Source organism: Schistocerca cancellata, chromosome 5, assembly GCF_023864275.1.
Source record: "Schistocerca cancellata isolate TAMUIC-IGC-003103 chromosome 5, iqSchCanc2.1, whole genome shotgun sequence".
NCBI lineage: Eukaryota > Metazoa > Arthropoda > Insecta > Orthoptera > Acrididae > Schistocerca > Schistocerca cancellata.
In genome coordinates this window covers 709,741,688-709,767,860 of record NC_064630.1, presented here as the reverse complement: position 1 = coordinate 709,767,860, position 26,173 = coordinate 709,741,688, and the positions used below count along the sequence as shown (strand labels likewise).

General features: G+C 43.9%; 1 protein-coding gene across 1 annotated transcript in view; it reads right to left on the bottom strand.

Moving 5' to 3' along the window:
* The window catches only part of LOC126188774 (hemicentin-2-like), an 862,561-nt gene that overhangs the window by 16,727 nt on the left and 819,661 nt on the right, over positions 1 to 26,173 (bottom strand). The window contains exons 14-15 of the mRNA XM_049930385.1: positions 17,004 to 17,350; positions 5,568 to 5,653 (exon numbers count right to left, since the gene is read on the bottom strand). Coding sequence (XP_049786342.1) covers positions 5,568 to 5,653; positions 17,004 to 17,350 — 433 coding nt within the window. The remainder of the gene's footprint in view (positions 1 to 5,567; positions 5,654 to 17,003; positions 17,351 to 26,173) is intronic.

Genomic DNA, 26,173 nt, shown 5'->3' with positions numbered 1-26,173 from the left:
AAGGTCTCTTTAATTTTCCTGTAGGCAGTATCTATCTTACCCCTAGTGAGATAAGCCTCTACACCCTTACATTTGTCCTCTAGCCATCCCTGCTTAGCCATTTTGCACTTCCTGTCAATCTCATTTTTGAGACGTTTGTATTCCTTTTTGCCTGCTTCATTTACTGCATTTTTATATTTTCTCCTTTCATCAATTAAATTCAATTATGTTATCCATTTTGGTTAGACATTATCGCACCTGTTTTCGTAAATTACAGTGCAGGAATTACTGCAACTAATTTGTCGAAGGTTGCAGTATTTCTTACAGTGGAATAAGACGGTCATTGCCTTTGTGTAACTTGTTAGCAGTTACCTACAGAAACACTATCCAGGCATGCACCTCTTCCTCCGAAATACATCGACGGCCACGAATATCTTTCTTCAGAGCTCCAAAAATATCGAAACCGCAAGGGGAGAGAGTGGCGCTGTATAGAGAAGATGTAGGGGTTTCTCAGTGAGACTTCTGTGGCTATCTTGAAACAACGTTGACAAAACGTGGTCTAGCATTACCCTCCCAAGAATGATGGCTCCCTTCAACATTTCTAGGCGTTTGGATTTGTTGGATAGCTTCAATTCGTGGAAAGTGTCTACGCAACACAGTGCGGTAATTGTGGCGCCTTGTTCCGGAAATTCAATGAGCAGCGTGCCCTTAAAGTCAAAGATAAAAGTCATGATGGATTTCACAGAGCTGGTGTGCGGGATAATGTCCGCCCACATGTTGCCAAGCCATAACGGTTACTCCATACAATCCCGATCTCTCCCGACACAGTTTCCATACTTTTGAGCCCTGAAGAAAGACATATGACGCTGTCGATGTCCTTCGGACGAAGAGGAGCACGCCAGGATAAAATTATGTTTCCGTAGGCAACGTTTTACAATGAAGGCACTAACCGACTTGTGTCGCTGCGGGGACAAATTAATAAACAGTTATGGCGATTTCTTTGGAAATAACAAGAATTTCACTTACTGTTTTTCGTCTGTTTAGTTTTCATTTAACTGCCCCTTATACACCGCCAAAAAAAGTGTTACAGTGTTGGTACTCCCTTTTAGATGCTTCCAATTCACTCAGGCTGTATTGCCCCCTCAGTGCGTATGGTGTACATGAAACGATTAAACGTTTACAGATCAATACCCCAAGCCCTCTGAGGTACCAGGTATCGAACCGTACCGGACCACTCATATAGGTACGTGGTGTAGCCTCCACAGACGGCAATAGACGTACTGACGCTGGCATCCAGTGCATAGTACAGATGGCGAATAGTGTGCTGGTTTACGTTATTCCACTCCTACTCGACCTGTACACGTTGTTCTCTAAGGGTTGCCTAGTCACACTAGTCATCACTCGTCCTCTGTCATCGCTCATGTGCTAGACTGGAAACAAGTCTGGAGATTGTGCTGGCCAGGGAAGCTGCGGCACGTCTTGTAAAGCACGTTATGTTTTACAGACAGTGTGCGAACGAACATTATCCTGTAGGAACAATACATCGCCTTCCTCTTGCAAGAATGGCAAAAGAACTGGTCTAACAACATTCGACATCTATCGATCGCTGGTTAGTGTCCCTTACAGGAACACCAAAGGTGAACGAGGGCTGTAACTTACCACAGCCCAGAACATAACGCCAGGGGTTGGGCGAGTGTGTCTTGGACGAAAGCACACTACGAGACAGGGCTCACCAGGACTACTTCGTACGCCCAAACGATCATCATTTTCGTGCAGGCAGAATTTGCTTTCATCGCTGAAAACTATTCAATCTTCCAAGTGATTATCTGGTGGCACCAGTCAAACCGTGCAAGTCGATGCTGTGGCGTGATTGGAAGATGGGCTAGAGGTGTGCGTGCGTGTAGTCCCACCGCTAATAACCGGTTCACAACAGTTCTTGTTGACACGTCTAGGCTTACAAGCCCTCTTATCTGTGCTATGGTAGCTGTAAGATCTGCAACTGCCACCCTTACAATACGACGATCCTGGCGTGCGTGTGTGTTGTTTGCACGCTGAGAACTTCGTCTGCGGGTGTGAGCCATTCCACGAGACCACTGATACTACGAGGGTAATCCCAAAAGTAAGGTCTCCTATTTTTTATGAGTACATAGACCTGTTTCCTTCTACAATGGTTTACATCAGTTTACAGCTTGAACATTTAGCTATTTTTCTACATAATCACCATTTCTGTCGATCCATTTTTGTAGACGCTGTGGCAGTTTTTGTATGCTCATGTCATACCAGCTCACCGCCATGCTGTTCAGGAAGTAACGAACCTCTTCTTTCACCTCGTCGTCGGAGCTGAATCGCTTTCTGGCCAAATAGTCTTTTAACTTAGGGAACAGGTGATAGTCACTGGGTGCCAGCTCATCACTATAGACTGGGTGGGTGACTATGTTCCACTGAAACTGTTGTAGGAGAGAAACGGTTTACCGAGCGATGTGTGGGCGAGCGTTGTCATGGAGAATGTGTACGCCCTTGCTCAACATTCCTTTTCTCTGGTTCTGATTTGCCCGTTTGAGTTTTTTCAGAGTCTCACAGTACCTGTCACCGTTAATTATGGTCCCAGTGGGCATAAAGTCGACCAACAATACCGCTTTACGATCCAAAAAACGGTTGTCATGACTTGTTTGTTTGAATTTCCACGGCTTTGGCGTAGAAGGATGCCGCCAGTGGCGTGATTGTTGCTTGGTCTCAGGTGTAAAGTGGTATGCCGCAGGTTTCGTCACCCGTGACGATTGAGTCCAGAAAGTTGTCCTGTTCAGCTGCAAGGCGGTGAAGAAATGCGCGTGAAGCGTCAACTCGTTGCCGCGTGTGGTTCTCAGTCAGCATGCCTGGCTCCCACCTTGCACACACCTTCCGGTAGTTCGATGTTTCCGTTAAAATTCTGTGAGTGGTGCTTCGGGAAACCTCAGGAAACAACGTGCAGAGATCATCCAGGGTGATCCGCCGATCTTCACGCACGCTTTGCTCAACCTTCAACACTGTCTCCACAGAAATCGATGGTCTCCCGCTGCTTTGTTCGTCGTGAATTTCGGTCCGACCAGCAGCAAATTCTCTACACCTCTTACGAACATTTTTGACATCCGTGCATGACTCACCATACACTTCCGTTAATTGGTAATGGATCTCAATCGGCGCAGTGCCCTTTGCGTTCCAAACCGAATAACTGCGCGCAATACGCACTTGGCGGTGACATCCAAGAGGAGCTCCACTCTCAATGGCTGCCAAGCCAAGACTGAGCGCCTCAGCCCGGCGTGCGCATGTTTACACACAGCGCGTGAAGCACTCTTCCTAACAGTGTTACCAACTGTCAAATATATAGAAAAAAAGGAGATCTTACTTACGGGATTATCCTCGTATCATCATTGCACAACTCACGCAACACGTCCAACTTGTGTGGCAGTTGTCCAAACGGACCATGCCACCACTCGGAAGGCCACTATTTGACCCCTTCGAGACTCGATCAGGTGGCTGTAGGAAGCATGGGTGAGTCTCAGTGGCACAGTGCCCGGCTTGCTTCACATGCTTCTACCATACTGACTTTACTGGCTATGAGCATTCCCTATTAAAGGGTACACAAAGTTCGCGCTCACTAGCTATGCCAAAACGCTACCTGTTGGTGGATGACGCTGAAACCATTATCATCAGATCTACTATGCCCCAGGTGCCGTTATCGAGTCAAAATCAACGTTGTGTATCCAGCTGTACTAATATTTTATGCGGCAGTGTATGCTGTTCTATCGCTTCAAAAGATTTTTCTTCGAAACAGCGTTCTTCCTCAACCGTATACTGGAAATATACTCCCTATAGTCTATCTCCTTACGCTGATTTCCGAGGGAAAGGAAACGGACACAAATATTTTTTTTTCTTTTCTGTTGCTGGTAAAGATATAACAACTGTGAGAAGTTTGTAATGGTACAAGTCATGGTCTAGAAACGTTCGTGATAGTTCATACTTATCATTCTCAAATTCTCGGAGGGATTCGAGGCGAGAACTACAGTAATGAAAGTGAAATGGGCGGTCTAATCTTGGAGATAAGACGGTGGCACGCCAGGCGGTCGTTCCCCGGCGCTGCTATCTGGAATGAAACATTTAGGAGAGGCGCGGCCGACAGGAAATCGAAGCGTCCAGGGACGGACGCGATGTTGACCCGCCATCAATAGTTGAAGCGCTGGGCGCAGGGCGTGCGCCCGTCTCTGGGCCCCACGAGGTGCAAACCGTGAGCGTGTACGTCCTGCAAGGCTTCCCGAAATGTCGCTGGCCGGGATTGCGCCAACTCCGATGAAGCTCGTCCTCTCTCTCGCTCACTGTCTGGTGTCTGACTGGATTTGTGTAATGCCAACTGCGAAGTACGGGGAAGGTGTACTTCGTAATTAGAGTGTACAAAATGCAAGAATGTGGAAATACTTTAGAGCACTGTGTACTTCGCGGAGGATATTAGCATGAAAGTGCACCCTGTCATAAAGCAGCATCTGTGTGGCAGTGGTTTTTGGACAAGAACACTGCGGAAATGGACCCGCTGGAATATCCTCGGGGCAGAATCTCGACTCCAGTGTCCCTAGTCACCTTCTCTTATATCGCATCTTGAGGAAAAATGGGCAGCATACCTCCACAGGCGTGCAGACACCCTCACTGAATTTGTTCACTGCAGAATTAAAACCGTCACAATGGCGAAGGTGGATGCACTCCGTATCAACGTCCAGTAACAGATATCGGCAAACTTTTCATCAGGCTCTGTGTAAGGATACTGTTGGTAATTTTGGAGTAGGAAATAGGATTAACCAAATGAAAATGTAAATTTATTCATCCAGGGTGAAGTTGTCAAAGGACATCGGTCAAAAGGCCATATCATCTTGAAACACCTTTTTGACAATTTTCCCACACGCGTCCGCAAGGTGACACTCGCCTGGCAGTGAATTGCAGGAAACTAATTAGCACATAGCTTTAAAACGTTGGTACCAAGTGGTTCCAATTAAAGTGCAGGTACTTACAGTGGTCCAACGTCGGCTGTAGGTATCGTATGGCAGTGAAACGTGGTAGATACGCTAATGTGTTAATGCCGAACCGATTTAGGCTGGAAAGAAAATAGTTCAAATTTTGGCCACTAGGTGCACTGTGACCGCAAGTAAGCCGTATAGAAATATGGCAAACGTAATACATTAGAAATGGAACATGGGCTGAAAAGGTCAAACAAGCGAGAAAGGCGTAATATTGATTTGCTCAATATGAGCACCGGAGAGGTCGACAAGATCCTATCAGCGTCAGATTTACATCTGGTGGCCAAACCTGGAACAAATTTTTTTTTCAGCGGAAATCGGTTTGGCATAACGCATTAGCACAGAGACCAAGTTTCGCTGCCATACGATAATTGCGGCACATACTGGATCCTTGTGAGTAGCTGCACTTTAATTGTAACCACTCGGTACATATTGATACCACGAGAGGGTTCCCTCAGCGAATCTCACCAAGAAAGCCAATACTGACATTATTTCGTGATTATCTGATGCGCCCTTCATAAGCTGGAAATCAGAGTGGTGGGTACTTACAATGGCTTCCGAATCTGGCGGGTTGCTGTGCCGCAAGCTCGGGTCCTGTCTGCGAGATGCCGCGTCTGCCAGTACCGAATCCGCAGCTGAAACAAAGTAAAACTCTCTTTGCTCTCAAGTAGTACTTTCAGCATAGTACGCCTCATTACTAATATTACCATATATAGTAAAAGTGTAGGTACTGTCTGAAAAAGTGTAGGTGTTCCGCATTTAACATGCAACAAGGCAGAGAGGCTATTGTCGTTTTATAGTTCCAAGAAACATCTCTGATGACATTCGCAGCATCTCTATGCCTCTCTCTATTTCTCTCCCTCTTACACACACACACACACACACATACATTTACACAAACACATTCTCTCTCATAGGTAAGTGCAAGGGCAAACGGACGAGTGCACACCCGAGCACCAAAAAAAAGGAATGTGCTCCCAAAGACACACTATTTTTCGCTGTACGTATAATTACTGTAATTACCAAACAATACTTTAACCGCGCATCCTAACTTTCCACTTGATAACAGTTTTATTTTATTTTTTATTAATTAACTTTTTACGAATATCGTCATTTTTGAAATAAGTCATTTTGTGGACGATAGTTATCGTTTATTAGGTGCAAGGGTGCAAGGAAGGACGAGATAAGGCTGCCTATTCTATAGATATTTGTAGTTTCTGAACCGATTCGGAAGGAATGTCTACCGAAAGGTAGTTAGAATACGGACATAGCCGTCCATTTATTACCCTCAGTAACGATACGAAGGTCATACCTAAAACAGTTGAAGAGGCGTCTATGAACGTGTAATTTTTATTTTCCAAAACACTTCCAGATCCTCTAATTCCCATACTCTCTCTCCTTCTTACATACATCAACAACTCGCCCCCCCCCCCTCTCCCTTGTATGAATCTTTTGCCAGTTTCCCATATTACTCACTCCCTGAAGTAATTTGGAACTTATACGGATGTGCTATGTATCTTGTCAAAAATTCCATCCCTTACCCCTGATACACATAGGCTACGCAGTTAAGAGAGACCGTTCTCGCTAAACTGTGACAGAAAATGTGGTGAATATCGTGATGTACGTAAAAATTATAACTGCCGAATGTTGACACAAATTTTTGCTTTCTAATATAACTATATATATTTTTCTGTTGGAATGGAAAGAGCTCTGAAGATAATTTCTAATTACGAAAGCTGTGTGGAACCTGATGAAATGATGACAAGGTAGTAACGCCACAAAATACTTTCTCTTCATACGAGAAAGTCGTTCATACTCTGCCGAATGCAAGCAAACTCGTAACTCAAGTACGGTTGATGCATTTTTAATCATCGCTCTCATAAAAGAGCTAAAAAAACAGATTCGTACTGTAAAGTAATTTCAGAAGGTCAATGCTGCAAGATAAATTTCATCTGGTTCGAACTGTAAGAGATTTCTGGTCTTCGCGGGTAATCAATGAATCTTTATAGATTGTATATTTCCTTTTTTCTACAGGTATAAATCAATATTAAGCATTGTGTGTTTACAAGTCATTTCGTGTCTCTAAATGTTCGATGAGAAGATCTCTGTTAAGAAAATCGGCAGCTGTATATGAAGAATAGAATGAACAACGGGAAATTTGATGCCACAAAGATTGCTTCATGTTCATTCGATAGTCTTCCAGTAACTACGGCTTTATAGCTATCAGGAATCACCGTTATGTGTGGTGGTGGCTTTTCAGGAATCGCATCGCTGGCACATGTTTGCAGACAGAGAGCACTGTGCATTCACTTACTGAGGTTCCATAAATTTTGAACTAACAGGTACTACATATCGCAATGATTGGTTCACCCAGTGTAGTAAAACGGTGCTTCATCTCTAAAAAGTGTCTTGATTAAAGCTGCTGCGATACTTCCACGTTGAAACGGTTCAGAGAACTGTAACCATTGGATACTACATTTATTTTATTAAGTAATTAAACTCTTAACTGAAATAAGTCAAAATCCTGTTTCTCGATTTTCTGTGTGTACGAGAGACGAGAGTAGATGGTTCAAATGGCTCTGAGCACTATGGGACTTAACATCTGAGATCATCAGTCCCCTAGAACTTAGAACTACTTAAACCTAACTAACCTAAGAACATCACACACATCCATGCCCGAGGCAGGATTCGAACCTGCGACCATATCAGTCGCGCGGTTCCAGACTGAAGCGCCTAGAGCCGCTCGTCCACCGCGGCCGGCTAAAATAGTAGATGGAAATGACATAACATATTCGCTCTGTACAGCAACAGCTTTGGGACAGGTTAATCTGAAACACAACAGGCGATTTTGCACACGTTTTTCGTTTAATTTGAGGATAATTCAGTAACTGGAGTGGACTCCCACACCAATGTTTTTATTAACATCACAGTGATTGTTCATACTGGGCTGTTTCTAGTTTCATTTCCTTTCTTTCAACACAGTGCTGGACTCTCAATGTTTTCTGGATTAATTCTGTGGGTGTGAGACAGCTCAGAGCTCTGGATTTGGGACAGGCTGGAGCGAGAATAGTGGCGTTTCTGCTGTCAGCCTATGCGGTTTCGACGGAAGGCAGTATGCCGTGGCCCGGCGAGCAGGTAGCTCTCCATCTTGCATTTTGCAATCCATGCCTGGCAAGTAGTCGAAGAGAGGATGGCAGGAGAGTCTAGCAGTAGGAGAGCAGGGGTTTCTCATGTTTGGCAGACAGCGATTTAAAGACAAATATTTTACAGTTTTCGAAGGAAACATGGTTTGACGAAAATAATGACGTAGCCTGATGATCAACCTTCTAATTGTAGACGACCTCTGATACAAGGCTAGTCTCCGGGTACGAAGACACATAATCGGTCAATTTATCAGAGATGCTACGTAGACGAATCTGAAATGGCAGACTTTTAGGTGTGAAAGTGCGTTGTGGAATTTGATTGTCATTTTAAAACAATGCAGTGCCTTGGCAGAATTTTGTGCGCTTGAAGGAACCCCTCTGCTGGGCGGACCTGTATGCATTTTCGCTATTGTTGGGAGCGTGAGATTTGGCGTGAAAACATAGGTGGACGTAAGGTTCTGTAAAAATCCTGAGGAGGATGCGGATAGACAAGAAAGAGACGGGACGCAAGTCCATGCCCAGACGTGCTAGCTAGTGCCACTTTTGGTTTGGAGACTTGGATCTTTGTGCATCGCGAGCATATCATCCACGTGTCTTGGAGAAGAAAAGATCAGCGAGGTCCAGAGTTATTGTGACAATGGCGTGACCTTGACCTATACTGTAGAACCATTCGCATGGTGGCGGCGTTATATATGGCTGGCGGTAAACAATTGCAGTGAGCAAAAGTCACAGCACTGGCGTGATAGGGCACTTTCTTGCTCTGCACTTGTTGAAATCAATACCCTCAACTGTCTCTGGTCCAGAATAGCTGCGTTGAATGTACGACTTTTTCAGTGATTATCTAGTCCACTGTGACTCTTTGTTGTTTGGTGTGTGTGTGTGTGTGTGTGTGTGTTTGTCCGAATTCCTAATGGACTAAACTTCGCCGGCCGCGTTGGCCGTGCGGTTCTAGGCGCTGCAGTCCGGAAGCGCGGCACTGCTACTGTCCCAGGTTCGAATCCTGCCTCGGGCAAGATGTTAAGTCCCATAGTGCTCAGAGCCATTTGAACCATTTTTGACTAAACTTCTGAGGTCATAGATCCTTAGACTTACACGCTACTTAAACTAACTTATCCTCGGAACGACACACATACACCCACGCCCGAGGGACGACTCGAACCTCCGACGGGAGGGGCCGCGCAGTCAGTGGCATGGAGCCTCAAACGGAGCGGCCATTCCGCGCGGCTGTTGTTTGGGATTCACAAAATCAGAGAGTAAATTTCAGACCTCTGTTAGTATAAGAGGGGCGTTATCTATTTTGTTCAAGTAACGACGTAAATCAACATATCCAATAGCTGGAGTAAATATAATGAATTTGTAAAGCCTCTCACATTCCATTCGTCGTCTCCTTGAATAATTATGTTTCACTGAACAACTTACTGCGTTAATCGAGAGATTCTGTATCTTAAAACCTACCATCATACCTATCATTCATAGTAAATAATTTATGTGTGCAAACCTCCACTTTAGGATCTATACCTAAGGCCCTAATTAATTCATATATTAAGAAACTTTTTGCTCGGTTCCGAGAGTTCCGGTACCTATACAAATGGTTCAAATGGCTCTGAGCACTATGGGAATTAGCATCTATGGTCATCAGTCCACTATAATTTAGAACTACTTAAACCTAACTAACCTAAGGACATCACACAATACCCAGGGTACCTATACAGAAAATAGGACTAGAGATCAACATAAACATCATATCCGCCATTTTTATTGCTCATGAAAACCACAAATTGCATGTTGTACCACCATACAGCAAGACCTTCAGCGAGAACTTCAGAGGTGGTGGTCCAGATTGTATCATTAATACCCAGTAGCACGGCCTTCTGCATTAATACATGCCTGTATTCGTTGTGCCGTACTATCAACAAGTTCATCAAGACACTGTTGGTCCAGATTGTTCCACTCCTAAACGGCGATTTGGCGTAGATCCCCCAGAGTGGTTGGTGGGCCACGTCGTCCATGAACAGCCCTTTTCAATCTGTCCCAGGCGAAAGACAACGGTCCCGAGTTCGAGTCTCGATCCGGCACAAAGTTTTGATCTGTCATGTAGTTTCTTCTCCTAGAAATATTCGGTAGGGTTCATGTCTGGAGGATACGTTCGCCACTCTAATCGAGCGATCCTGAAGGAAGTCATTCACAAGATGTGCACGATGGGGGCGCGAATCGTCGTCCATGAAGACGAATGCCTCGCCAATATGCTGCCGATATGGTTGCACTATAGGTCGGAAGTTGGCATTCTCGTGTCGTACAACCGTTCCGGCGCCTTCCATGACCATCAGCGGCGTACGTCGTCTCCACATAATGCCACCCCAAAACAGCAGGGAGCATCCACATTGCGGCACTCGCTGGACAGTGTGTCTAAGGCGTTCAGCCTGGCCGGGTAGCCTCCAAACACGTCTGCGGTGATTGTCTGGATGAAGGCACATGCGACAGTCATCGGTGAAGCGTTGGTCGAATAGATTTCACCTTAAACCCAATGTTTCGTCCTCATCTGTGGAGGACATTTTCAAGGAGGATCGTAGCTTCTTTGAATATCCGATTAACATCCTGGCTCGCCCAGTACTACAGCAAAATTCCACCTCCACGAGCTTATGCGCAATGGCGTGACGTCACATATTTCGAAAGAGAGAGCGCAGTTGGGCGTTGCTAGCACCCCATTGTGGAAGATTGGTACACATCTTCTTCAGCACCGCAATCCAGATGTCATTCGGTTTCACGTCATCCTCCTTCCTATTGAAACTACGGGGTGTTTCACCATCTCTGTGGTTTCTCTGTATAACCTTTTATGGTAACCGCTTGTGGCTGCCATTACTTGAGTCCTGTCAAAATGAATGCGACTATCTCCTAGTTACAAAGCATGTTCCACAACAGATGATCCCTGAATCTCCCTTCCACACAGAGGCACACAGAACATTACCTACGTCGGGATTCGAACTACAACCCACAACAAAAACGAGACGTCATAGAGATGTTGGTGGATAGAGCAAGGAATATCTGCGAACCAGAGTTGCTGGATGCAAAATTAAAGCACCTCACCAACTCATTACTCAAGAATTGTAATTCGTTCGCTGATGTGAAGAGAAAGTTAAGACCACCGCTTAGAAATCAATGCAATGCTCAGACGCCGTTGTAATTGAAGTTTTCCTGTCTTTGATTAAGGATGTTACTGGCCGTATAGGAAAAATCTTGAAGAAGCGAAATATATTGGCAATCTACAAACCCACCCGGAAGACACAAGATCATCTAAAATCGGCCAAGGGTGCTAGGCAACAGCTGGAAAAAAGCAGGAAATTATGGGAATTCGTGTAGTTGTGTGGACGTGTATGTGCATACTAAAGAAAGAACTGTCAAAATACGACGAGAAGAGCACAAGGGTAACTGCATAAGAGGGGAGATCGACAGATCAGCTGTTGCGGAACATGCTTTGGAGTCAGGAGACTACCACATTCTTTTTGATAGGACTCAAGTACTGGTAGCCACAAGCGGATATTATGAAAGGTTGTACAGAGAGGCCATAGAGATTGTAAAACACCCTACAGCTTCACTAGGAAGAGCATATTCAGCCTTCTTTCTGTACCCATAATATGCTCGCTGATATGCATCAGTCCTTTCATGTTTAATAAATTCCTCTTTTCGCTCTCTATGTACAAGTTCTTTCTTTCTTTTGTCTTCTCCCCAGTTACTCTCAGACATTGCCTCAGATAACATTCATTTTACTTTTTCGTAACCATCAAACCAACTAGTTTACCTCTCAAATTCAAAAACTAAAACCTGACACATTTTGCCTACCTTTACATTCCCGAACTCACATAAACGTCATTGAACTAAACGCACCAATTCCCTTAACTTACATTTCCACAAAGTCAACGAAGGTCATCTTAGATGAAGATTAACTCCACTTGCTAATAAAGTAAAGCAGTCACAGAATTTTGTTCACAAGTCACTATTAGCCATAAAATGCCTTTTTTTTTAAAAAAAAAGCAACATATTACTACTGCGGAACCATATGTCAAGTCAATGTTCACGTGCATACTAATTTGTCGATTTCAAGGACGCACATATTTAAATCATTTCAGAATTCGATGACGTTAATTTCGAAATTTTTTCAGGCCTCTTCTCTAAGGAATCAGTTAAACTGTTTGTGTTTACCGCCCATTTATTGTAACTAAATGTTAATGAGGAGAAGATAAGGGCGGTTCGTGGTAGAACAATCTCATCTTCAGAAAAAACAAATTCGAAGCAGTGAGGATTTATATACGATTTCACCATGCAACGCTTATCACCCATAAGATGTATCAGATGACCACGTCTGCGAGCCTGTATAACGTTTATCGACCATCTTCGTTGAAGATGGCCACGTCGACGAGATGGTATAAAATTTATCGGCCATCAAATGTACTAGACGGCACCTAAGTGATATGGTGTGGACGTAGATTGCTTTCAGTGTTGTTGACGTGGGGAATGAAAATGTACGCTAGCCGTAAAGATTTTGTTCCTGCGGACGTTATGACTGATAAAACTTCAATTTGATGACGCAGGCGAGGCTTAGCATACATAAGTATCAAATATCGACATGTGCGGCACATATTCCGACTGTACCGGAATATCCGCTAGGTCTGAGGTGCGGAGGTTGCGGTTTCGGTTAGCTGACAGTCACACGAAATAAGTGATTCTAAATATAGTTAAAAAGATGGTGCGGCACTTAACTTGCAGCGATAAAAAGGTAACACTGTTTAAAATTTAACCGATTCTCTCGTACATATCAAATACACATTCCAGTGTAAACAGTTCACCGGCGTCTGGCAACGGTTCTGACACTATTCACAACAAGACATGAAAAAAAAAGGGGAGCTGAGTAGCCGGGATTTTCATTCGTATATCTACTTCAAGGGCTTGTGATCAGCTCTTGTACAGAGCGGACCACCGAGAGTGAAATAAGGGCGAAAAAGAGGCAAGTGAAAAGCTAGAGAAGAGGTTGATAAAATTGTACCATGCACACGTCTATAGACTGGCATAAATAACTTATTGAAGTATGTGGCTTCCTTGCTTATAATGTACTGACACTACCTTTCTTGCTTTTATATAAGGCTTGATCAGAAAGTTTCCGTTAGAGATGGTTGTTGCAGCGTATACGCAACGAAGCGCAATTTCGGTGCGGGTATATATGCAGCGACATGTCGACAACGGATTAATGGGGAATGCGTGCGGTAAATACGGAATCGTGAACCAAATGCGTCCGAACAGGAGCAACGTGATGTTATTCTTTTCTTGCTGCCTAAGGACAAGCTCCTGTACATATGCAAACGACGTTTGGCACGCGTATCTGCAGCGGCTGAATCAGCACTTCACCGGGTTTCAGTTGTCAGATGACACTCTTCATGGTCACTTTTTCTTGCTCAAGAAGTTGTCTTCATTCTAGAATACGGCTGCGCTCATGTTCGAAGAGAAGCGTTTGTTGCTGTCGAATGCTTATTCAGAGTGATTCTACCTGGTCGCATCGCACCTCGAGTACAATCAATCCCCCAGCAGCGTGATCAATCCTACTGCTCATATGTGACGGATTAGCGGCGGTTGAGTCAACACTGTGATTCCACTTCTACAAAAACGACTTGCAAAGCTTCATATGCTGAGTCACTTATCCGATATGTTGTTGTCCAATTTTCCCAATCCGGTAATTGGTACTGCAGCCTTCAGACTGGATATCCTTTTCATAGACGATATTTCGGGAATCACGCACTATTTTGAGATCTTACAGGCTGCAAACGAACGCCTGAAGGTTAGACTTCAGGTAACACCAGTCCAGCCAGCGTCTCTGGGGCAGAATTTTCGTAAATCACCGCACCCTTTCTGGGAGACTTGGGCATCTCCGCAATATTTGTAGTCAATTGTCTACTCAGTCGGAACCACCCTCCGCATGCATTACGCGTATGTGAATCAACTTCAGAAAGTTGTTTCTCAGGGTGATCCTTCCACCACCCTTCCACTTCTAAGTTGTTTATCACTTTCACATATATTCTTTCTCGTTTTATGCAATTTTAAATAAAATTTTTATACACAACTATGTGAGGTTTTGTTTTCTTCCTCGTTTGTTTTAGAGAAAACAGGAATGTTATATTTGTGGCATATCGGCTAATGACCTGAATATCGGTGTGGAATATCAGTAATCCCAAACTTCGTAATCGTACACATTTTTACATTCAAACTATATGAAATACTATCACTGACATTACTATCAGAAAAATGGCTCTGAGCACTATGGGACTCAACTGCTGTGGTCATCAGTCCCCTAGAACTTAGAACTACTTAAACCTACCTAACCATGCCCGAGACAGGATTCGAACCTGCGACCGTAGCAACAGCGCGGATCCGGACTGGAGCGCCTAGAACCGCACGGCCACCGCGGCCGGGACATTACTATACTGAAGCATCAAGAAGCAGGAGAGTTCTCTCATTCCGCATCTACCAGTGATCTCTACCGATTTACTTTTTCATTTTAAGTGACTTAAATTTTAAATCTGGTTTCATTGGCAATGAGACCCATGGTCAGAGAGAGAGAGAGAGAGTGAGTGAGAGAGAGAGAGAGAGAGAGAGGAGGGGGAGTGGAGGGAGTAGAAGATGGCCAAAGAGAGGGGCAGGAGAAGGTGGGCAGAGGAGGGGAGGAAGAAGATCTGAAAGTATTCTCAATTGCCATACATATTTAGCAACTGCGAAACTCTTTCGAGTTCGCTAGTGTTACTGTATGATCGTTTATATTAAGGATGTTGTCAGTCATTGCAGTTACCATTGATCATCTGTTAATCATTCTACCTTTCGTAACAACCTCTAACGACATAACCGTCCAGAACAAATCCATTCACAATGTGTGTTATATCCAAAGTAATCATCATTCAATATTGTTAACATAGATTCACTGTGGGAATCTTATTGGTGTGGATACTTCGAAAGTAGACTTTCTAAAGTTTTATTTACATATTCTGTGACCTGAAATACTCGATCTATTCCCTGCTTTCCTACTATTTTTCTTTGTCACACACCACCTCTTCCACCATTGATTATTATTGTTAAAGTAATAAATGCAATGCCACGCCGTGAATTGGAGTCCATGTTAAACAGCAGTGCCTACCTCCTTTAGCTAATGGGTAAGTCTAGTATTGAAGAGTGTACGCGGTCACGAAGAAATCCTTTGGCAGATCGCATGTTGTCTGTCCAAAGGAAACTGTCAAGGAGTAACCAATTCTAGAAACTTGGGGAATGGATGTTGTTAGTATGTCGAAAGATGTGTGATAGAGGCATGTAAGGGCATGATCGACAGCATTTCGTAAAACGTGGTGAGAGTTAGCTTGCCGATATGGGCACGTGCCTGAAAGGAAGAAAAACTTGGGGTAACCACTGGAGTAGTCGTCTAAGCTGCTGGACCGCTACTGGAAGAGTATAGTATGCGAGTTATCTTCCTGGAATAGGATGTGCCCCTAGGCAGAAAGCACGGTAGGTACCCATACTTTTGCATGAAATAACACTATCCCTGGTGGTCAGGACAATGGGCACTCTCAGACAGTAAAATACGCGCCATAGAGGCTAGGTGTAAGCAGTCTCGTCCGTTGTTCATCAAACCTGGTGGGACAGTGGTGGTTCTAAGGGAAATGGTAAGAGTAATAAACAGGTATCAGAGTTCTAGTTCAAGTCCTGGCCATGTAGTAGATGAAGCTACGGCTAAGAATCTGTGACTCACTCGGATTTGCTGGGCAAAACCTAATGAACCGGAAGATACCTGGGCTCGACATTCGGTAGGGCTGGGCATCTGCGAACTTTTATGGCAGCAGATCCGACTGCAACGCGTACTGTGCAAATACCGATGCTGAGGGGTGAGCTGTTTGAGGGCCGCCTACATGAACAATTACCGGCAGAATCGGCTGTGATTTTGTGCCTAAGTGCACTCCTCAGGTTGTGAGTCCAATCTCCAAAGAAACAGAGTTTCCGCAACCCTGAAACGGTAGGTGGTGGTGCAGCTGGATAGTGGTTCTCCCCAATACCGATGCATAAACCAGTTGCGTCGACTCAGGAGCACAACAGAAAGATAGCGATGGCCATAGGGCGGCGCAGAAGGAAGGGTTCGAGATGGTTTTGTTCCTGGTTCTCTGTAGAGTCCTCTTGTTGGAGTGTAGAGGCAGCACCTGTGATTTCAAATGTGTGGCCTGTACTTCAGTCCCCAACTGAAACATTAGGTTGACTTGCCTGTCAGTGCATGTGGAATGTTTACCTACCTTCATTCAGTTACTGCAGTGCACCTGCAGTGTAGCGTACATTCTCTGCTGAATAGGCTGAAAAGACTATCCATTTGTTTTTCTTTTAAGATAATTTGTTTGCCTGAATATCGTCTGTGCATACATTGTTCTTCTTTTATTACTGTTGTTTGTTTATGCCATACACGTTGCTTGTGCAGAGGCATTTACACATTTATTTTTTCACATTTTCGAACTCCTAATTGATACCAAGCACGTTCCTCAGATATCATCCAGTTCTGTTTATTATTCTATCTGGTATCTTATGAAGTTGTTACCTACATATACTTGCGCCCACTCAACTTGCAGCACCTCCACTACACAAACTACTCTGCTGCAAACCAGCACCATTTTCGTATGGCTAAGGAAAAGGTATGCAATAGTACGAATGTGCATAATCAAGTACTGTATTAAAATCAGTTTTCGAAACAACGATAGCTTTAACTTATTGCTTTAAGTATCTTGTTAACTTTGTATACTGGCATACGAAACAATAGTTAGAAAACCGTGCGTACCCCTGGGAGACTTGAGGATGTCCGGCTGCCGGCCGTCGACGACGCAGCTGTCCTGGGCCGTCTTGAGGCGGTAGGAGACGACGTAGCGCTCGTGGCCGTGGTTGATCTCGAGCATGGAGCCGTGTTGCGGCGGCGGCGGCTGCTTCTCGAGCTGCAGGGCTGGCGCGGCGCCGCCCCCGCTGCAGACGCCGCCCCCAGAGGTGCCGCCCCCGCGCCCGCGGCCGCCCGCCGCCTCGTATGCGCGCCGCCGACGCACGGCCAGCACGGCCACCAGCAACACGGCCAGACCCGCCGCCAACAGCGCCCCCGTCAGCAGGGCCGCCAGTGGAACGATGTCCCAGCCGCCGCTCTGCGTCAGCTCTGCAACCGGCACACAGCACATACCTTACAGTCACGGTTTCACGTGCTCCACAAAAGGTTACATTTGCCACTCTTATGAAACCACAGTTACAATACTGGCAGGTTTCCTTATTGCCTCTGTGGCTGTGAGTATTCAAACATGACTAGGAATCAATCTGTAAAATCCTTTCCCAACAACTGTTCAACCCTTGTAACAATACTACTCCAACTTCTTATGAAGACTGTAGAAATTCCTCCGTTTACCACTCCTTACCATACCACACATAGACTAAAAAGGTTGAAATGGTTCAAATGGCTCTAAGCACATCTGAGATCATCAGTCCCCTAGACTCAGAACTACTTAAACCTAACTAACCTAAGGACATCACACACATCCTGTCTGAAGCAGGATTCGAACCTGCGACTGTAGCAGCAGCATGGTCCCAGACTGAAGCGCCTACAATCGCTCGGCCACAGCGGCCGTCAACTAAAAAGGCATGCATGTAACTAGGGAAGTAGAGGTCCTTTTCTTATGCTGGTACAAAGTACATGTGGTGAAGGGTAAATGGATATGGAGGGTGAGGTGTGGTGCTCAAGAGATCTGAGGGGATGGTAAGACTTGGGAGACCTTTGATGCATTTTCTTATGTGAGGATGGGATGGAAGGGATTCTTCAGTTGATGGATGATAGTTGAGCAATGTAGTCTCCATAGTAGGTGAGGTAGTTGTTTCAGTACTTTTAGTTTGTTGTGAGCCTCCCTTCAGACAGATAGTAGGTGGGGATAGCAGGTAAGCGAAATGTAGTTACATTAACAAGCTTTCGAAACTACTTTCTTTGTAGTCCATATAACCCTACATTCATCCCAACGATTCATCTAAGTCCACCCTAATAATTTTATCGTCTGGCGTCCTCCAAAAGGCCACTCAATAATTTAAGCAAAAACAAATAGTCCATATCGCAGACGATGCTTATTTTTGTCGCAACTGGTTTTAGTCGTAGACAAACCATCTTCATACGAGCATTATCTCCATGTGTCACGTGTGACGTCGACGTTCAGAGCAGCTGTAAGTGTAAAGAAGCACCTGTTATCAATTAAGCAGCAGCTTCAACGCTGGTTCCACATATCCGTTCTGTGCATCACACATTGAGGTACATACTGGTATGAACATGGTCTGTCTATGACTGAAATTGGTTATAATAGAGAAAACCCCATTGGCAATATAAACTAACCGTTTTTCTTACATTACCCACAAATCGCTATTGATTAGTTAGGACCTCAAAAATTGTCAGTCAGTACTTATCAGAGAGCTTTGTGTCCTCGGGACCTCTACCTCAGAATCGACAGTCACCTATTTCATTATACAGAACACTAATAGATCGAAGTCCACTAAAACCTAGCCTGGACTCCCCATCTACTAACTGCCCAGATAGAAGCCTACGAAACTCCTCCGAAACTCTCCCGAACAGAGCATGAAGGTCCAACGGTACTGACCAAAAAGTGGTTCAAATGGTTACGAGCACTATGGGACTTAACATCTATGATCATAAGTCCCCTAGAACCCAGAACCACTTAAACCTAACTAACCTAAGGACATCACACAACACCCAGTCATCACGAGGCAGAGAAAATCCCTGACCCCGCGGGGAATCGAACCCGGGAACCCGGGCGTGGGAAGCGAGAACGCTACCGCACGACCACGAGCTGCGGACGGTACTAACCGCCCGCCGTGTCATCCTCAGCCCATAGACATCACTGGATGCGGATATGAAAAGGCATGTGGTCAGCACATCGCTCTCCCGGCCGTATGTCAGTTTCCGAGACCGGAGCCGCTACTTCGGAACCATGTATCTCCTCAGTTTGCCTCACAAGGGCTGAGTGCACCCCACTTGCCAACAGCACTCCGCAGACCTGATGGTCACCCACCAAAATGCGAGCCAAGCCCGACATTGCTTAACTTTGGTGATCTGATGGGAACTGGTATTACCACTGAGGCAAGGGCAGTGGCCAAATGATGCCTACAAAAAGCTTGCTGAGCACTGAGGCTAAATCTCTCAAGTATTACTCCTAGTTAGAAGAAAATCATACATCCCACACCCACCTAAAACATTTAGCACAGACCTCCCAGTCTTACCATGCCGGCCGGCCAATGTGGCCGAGCGGTTCTAGGCGCATCAGTCTGGAATCGCTCGACCGCTACGGTCGCAGGTTCGAATCCTGCCTCGGGCATGGATGTGTGTGATGTCCTTAGGTTTAAGTAGTTCTAAGTTCTATGGGCCTGATGACCTCAGATGTTAAGTCCCATAGTGCTCAGAGCCATCTTACCATGCCCTCAAAATTCTTGAGCACCATGTCGCACTTTCCATATCCACTCATTATTCCCCACCTACATTTTGTACCAGCTCCTGAATAACGCAGAACTTCCTCAAATACATGTATGTTTTACCAGTTTATGTCTCACACCAAGTAGTATCGCAGCACCCCATAGTATACTCATGTCTTGAGAACCCTAGCCTTCTGCTGCGCATCTGTCTTAAGGACCCAATTACTTTACATCTCCAAATTCTCAGAACAATTTCAAATGTCTTCCCCTCTCAGACTACGAATTCATCCCTGAAAAAAATTTCGGCCGTTACCTACACTATCTTATTTTTTTACAAATATAAGCTCTACCCCACCCAACGCTGCATAATTGTTTTACTGCCCACCACACACCATCACATCCCTTGAGCGTTCCCAGTACTAATCCTACATTCGCTCTGTAAAATTCTTGTAGGCTTGGTGCTTCACAGATTATATTTGTTGTAAGACTGTTGCTGTACACTGCGAGCTGCGTGTTAAATATTTAATTTCAAAATATGTATTCATGCAACCCATCATCAAACCCATACTTTAAGTGTCGATATCAATTGACATGTATATCACCTATAGAACCTCTACGAAGTCGGAACTGATGTGTATGTCTGCGATACAAATGTCGTCGTATGAATATGCTAGTACTATCAAACGGTGGACGGCCACACTATTCGCTCTCTCTGAACTTCCTTTTCTACTTCACACTATATCTCCCAGAGTGTTCAGTCCATTCTCCACCTCATAGTCACAGCTACCTATTTCCATAACTAGGCTCACTTCATATTTAATTCATATCCATCTTAGTTTAACCCTTTGTGTTTACTGAGACTGGACAGATGTAACATCTACACATGGCGACCTGTTGGATTCACGGAGAATTTGTAATTGACATACATTTCATTTGATATTAACGATGCGCTACGGTCGCAGGTTCGAATCCTGCCTCGGGCATGGGTGTGTGTGATGTCCTTAGGTTAGTTAGGTTTAAGTAGTTCTAAGTTCTAGGGGACTGATGAACACAGCAGTTGAGTCCCATAATGCTCAGAGCCATTTGAACCATTTGAGCCTGCCTCGGGCATGGATGTGTGTGATGTCCTTAGGTTAGTTAGGTTTAATTAGTTCTAAGTTCTATGGGACTGATGACCTCAGCAGTTAAGTCCCATAGTGCTTAGAGCCATTTGAGCCATTTTTGATATTGACTTTGTGACCTGGCAGCCTTAACGAACACTCACACACTTAACTTAACAACTGTAATGATTTATTTTAGCTGATATGACGTAAGCGATGGAAGGAGATATAAACAACTTCATTTTTTTGTATCTAAGTTCTGATTTGATTGACAGTCATCATAGCGACACTCAGTAGTAAGAAATTACACAGAAAATTCAAATTCTTTCCATTACACTGTTTCAGTAACAGTAGTATTGTGATTCAGCGCGATGAAGCACTTTGTGTGACCTCAGAGCGACAACAATGATTTCAGTCTATGGCAGGTGGAGTCGAGTGTGGTAAGTGAACGGGTGAGTGCCTAATTGGGAATGGCTATGCGTTTCATTGTAGGCAATGCCGCACAGATTTGCCCACCGAGTATGTAAATATTAATAAACATTGGAACTGCACACAATGCAGAGCAGATTGAGAGTACAGGAGTAATTTTTGTAATGTGCTATACACAAAGTATTTTTGCTGCAATATCATTGTAAACTACCAGGTGTAGAAGTATGAAACCGGAATTCCCCTATAAATGGTGTTAGCCGTCTGCAGCGCCATCTGCTTCCTGTAACGACTGACGGTGAATGTCAACACACGGTAACCCATGTTCCATACATCGGTGTCTGTTTCAGACCTGTAAACATGTCGAGTTTTGTACCTACGAACTACAGATTGCTGACAGCATTAGTTTTCTATTATCATGTTATCACTTGAAGAAAACTGCTGCAGATTCGCACCGAATGCTTTTCGAGTATTACGGCGAACACTCTCTTGGGAAAACACAGTGTTTCCAGTGGTTCAAAAAATTCAAAAGTGGGGATTTTTACATGAGAAACGACGAGGGCGGGAAACCACAGAAAAAGTACAAAGACAACGAATTACAGGCCTTATTGGATGAAGATGATACTCAAACTCAACAGGAACTCGTGGAACAATTACATATGACGCAGAAAGCCGTTTCTCTTCGGTTGTAAGCTACGAGGAAGGTGCAGAGATTGGGAAAAAGGGTTTCACTTGAACTGAATGAAAGACAGCAAGCAAATCGAAAGGCCACTTGTGAAATGCTGCAAGCCAGATACAAAAGAAAGTCTTCTCCATCGAATAGTGTCGGGTGATGAAAAATGGATGTATTTTGAGAATCATAAACGCCGTAAATCATTGGTGAATCCAGGCAAACCATCGACATCCACTGCACGAAGTAATAGCTTTGGAAAGTAGACAATGTTCTGTGTTTGGTGGGATCATAAGGGTCTAATCTATCGCGAGCTGCTAAAACCTGGTGAAACCGCTAACACTGATAGCTAGCAACAGCTAATTATCGACTTAAATCTAGCATTGCGTGAAAAAGGCAACACAAAGTCATATTGCTCCAGGATAACGTCCCATTACACACAGCAAAACGGGTCAGGGAAACGACCGAGGCGTTGGGTTGGGAAATACTAGGGTATGCAGCTTATTCTCCTGACCTGGCTCCGTCCGATTATCATCTGTTTGCAACACTGGGACATGCTCTCGCTGAACAGCGCTTCAGTTCGTATGAAAATGTACGAAAATGGTTCGTTGACTGGTTCGCTTCAAAGGAAGAACTGTTTTTTATAGCGTGGTATTCATAACCTACCGAATAAGTGGGAGAAATGTGTAAATAGCAATGGAGGTTATTTTGAATAAAATATCATATATCAGTTTCGGACAATAGATATCTGGTTTATGCAACCTAATTCCGGTTTCATACTTCTAACCTGGCATATGAACAGTATAAAATGTGACTCTGAACACGAACATTTATTATATCCACTGCAAGTAGTTCTCGGCTTTGGCCCGTTTTTCATTCTGTATTCAAGAATCATAAAAGAAGGTTGTATACATGGAAGAATCCTAGAGATACTTGAAGGTATCAGATAGATAATACAATAGTAAGACAGAGATTTAGGTACCAGGTTTTAAATTGTAAGAAATTTCCAGGGACAGATGTGGACTCTGAGCACAATCTAATGGTTGTGAACTGTAGATTAAAACTGAAGAAACGGCAAAAATGTGGGAATTTAAGGAGATGGAACCTGGATAAACTGACTAAACCAGAAATCGTACAGTGTTTCAGGGTGACCATAAGAGAGCAATTGACAGGAATGGGGGAACTAAATACAGTAGAAGAAAAGTGGATAGCTCTGAGGGATGAAGTAGTGAAGGCAGCAGAGGATCAAGTAGCTAAAAAGTCTAGGGCTAGTAGAAATCCTTGGGTGACAGAAGAAATATTGAATTTAATTGATGAAAGGAGAAATTACAAAAATGCAGTAAATGAAGCAGGCAAAAAGGAATACAAACGTCTCAAAAATGAGATCGACAGGAAGAGCAAAATGGCTAAACAGGGATGGCTGGAGGACAAATGTAAGGGTGTAGAGGAGCATATCACTAGGGGTAAGATAGATACTGCCTACATGAAAATTAAAGAGACCTTTGGAGAAAAGAGAGCCACTTGCATGAATATCAAGAGATCAGATGGAAACCCAGTTCCAAGCAAAGAAGGGAAAGCAGAAAGGTGGAAAGAGTAGAGGGTTTATACACGGGCGATCTACTTGAGGACAATATTATGGAAATGGAAGAGGATGTAGATGAAAATGAAATGGGAGATACGAAACTGCGTGAAGAGTTTGACAGAGCACTGAAAGACCTGTGTCGAAACAAGGCCCCCGGAGTAGACAACATTCCATTGGAACTGCTGACGGCCTTTGGAGAGCCAGTCCTGACAAAACTCTACCGTCTGGTGAGCAAGATGTATAAGACAGGCGAAATACCCTCAAACTTCAAGAAGAATATAATAATTCCAATCCATAAGAAAGTAGGTGTTGACAGGTGTGAAGATTACCGAACTAACAGTTTAATAAGGCACAGCTGCAAAATACTAACGCGAATTTTTTACAGACGAATGGAAAAAACTGGTAGAAGCCGATCTCGGGGAAGGTCAGTTTAGATTACGTAGAAATGTTGGAACACTTGAGGCAATACTGACCCTACGACTTATCCTACAAAATAGATTAAAGAAAGGCAAACGTACGAATCTAGCAAAAGCTTTTGACAATGTTGACTGGAATACACTCTTTCAAATTCAAAAGGCGGCAGGGGTAAAATACAGGATGCGAAAGGCTATTTACGATTTGTACAGAAACCTGATGGCAGTTATAAGAGTCGAGAGTCATGAAAGGGAACCAGAGGTCTGGAGGGGAGTGAGACAGGGTTGTAGCCTCTCCCCGATGTTATTCAATCTGTATATTGAGCAAGCTGTGAAGGAAACAAAAGAAAAATTAGGAGTAGGTATTAAAATCCACTGAGAAGATATAAAAAGTTTGAGGTTCGCCGATTACATTGTAATTCTGTCGGAGACAGCAAAGGATTTGGAAGAGCAGTTGAACGGAATAGACAGTGTCTTGAAAGGAGGATATAAACTGAACATCATCAAAAGCAAAACGATGATAATGGAATGTAGTCGAATGAAGTCGGGTGATGCTGAGGGAATTATATTAGTAAATGAGTCACTTAAAGTAGTAAAAGTGTTTTGCTATTTGGGGAGCAAAATAAGGTATGATGATCGAAGTAGAATGGATATAAAATGTAAACTGGCAACGGCAAGGAAAGCGTTTCTGAAGAAGAGAAATTCGTTAACATCGAGTATAGATTTAAGTGTCAGGCAGTCATTTCTGAAAGTACTTGTATGGAGTGTAGCCATGTATGGAAGTGATACAGGGACGGCAAATAGTTTGGACAAGAAGAGAATGGAAGCTTTCGAAATGTGGGAGCCACTAGCCTCAACTTTAAACTAAATATTGGACGTATGAATTAAACAACTCCCTCAGTCACAACGTTTTCGTGTTTTGTTAACTACACGATGCATTTCGGACCCTGTGAGTACATTGTCAGGTGTAATTTCTCTTAATACGTGTTTTATTTCTTCTCCTAAATGAGGTGAAATGCATATTCCTGTCACGAAAATAGTAAGTCGAACGCGGAAAATGTGTGCAAAATAGTGGAAAATGTGGAAGCGTAAACTTACCACATCATCCACGGAAACCATTTTTAACGTTTTAGTACCGGCAAACATTCTTTTCTCCGTTGTTTTAGTACGTGCCACTTTGTCACTTCATTCAAGAAGTACATTTGCAGACAAATGTTTATAAACACTTTATAGAAGTTTTTGTATATGGTGTTGTCAAAGATGAATTTATTCGTAGTACTAAAGATATAGCTATTAAACAATTGATATATGCCAGAAATAGCTTTAGAATAGTTCTTTAAAATTACTGAATAACGTAGATTCTGTATTTCTGGTTTTGTGGAGGTATATCTCCAGTTGTTCTAATATTAAACATTTTCGTGACAGGAATATGCATTTCACCTCGTTCAGGAGAAGAAATAAAACATGTATTACGAGAAATTACACCTGATGATTTACCCACAACGTTCGAAATGCATCGTGTAGTTAATAAAACACTAAAAAGTTGTGACTGGAGGCGTCGTTTCATTCATACCTTCAATGTTTTTGAATACAGTCACGTTTTTAGCTGCAAAAAATGGATGAAATCAAATTAAACTGAATAGATTGAGAGCCCTCGTCCACTGACTACTAGCTGTCATTGCAGCCACACATCAAGAGAGGCGGACACCACGACGTACTTGTTCCTTCTGTGCTGGGATAACATCATCAGGACATCAAGTTGGTGGACTTTTAGAACTTTCGTTTGTCCTACCTTGATCCAGTAGGACACAACTATGTTCCCAACACGCTCTGTATCCAAAGAAATGGACACGCGTGTTTACTCTGTGACAACTTAGAAGAGGGAATAAGCAAGACGCTAGTCAGGAACGTTGACTTTTTTCCTGTTAGGTTGGAAAGGTCAAATTGTTCCCATACAGTTTTGCCCATCACATTAGTTCCCCCCCTGGATACCACCATAGATCACATGGAAGCGCAGGAAAAAGTCTTCCCCAGCATAATATTTCTCATGCCACGCTGTGTCCGTGAGGTACTCCTGGTTTCGAGCCGTTGTTCAGCTACATGACGGCGATTATGGAGGCGACCAGCGCTCTGGTGTACCAAAAATTTGATTCACCAGGAAAGTCGACACGTTGCTATTGATCGTCGGTCGAATCCCGATGGTCCCGTACGCACTGTAATCGTAATTGACAATGTCTTTGGGTCAACATGTGAACAAGTAGGGGTTGTCTGCTGCTGAGGTCCATGTTCAACAAGGTACGATGAACGGTGTTCTCCGAA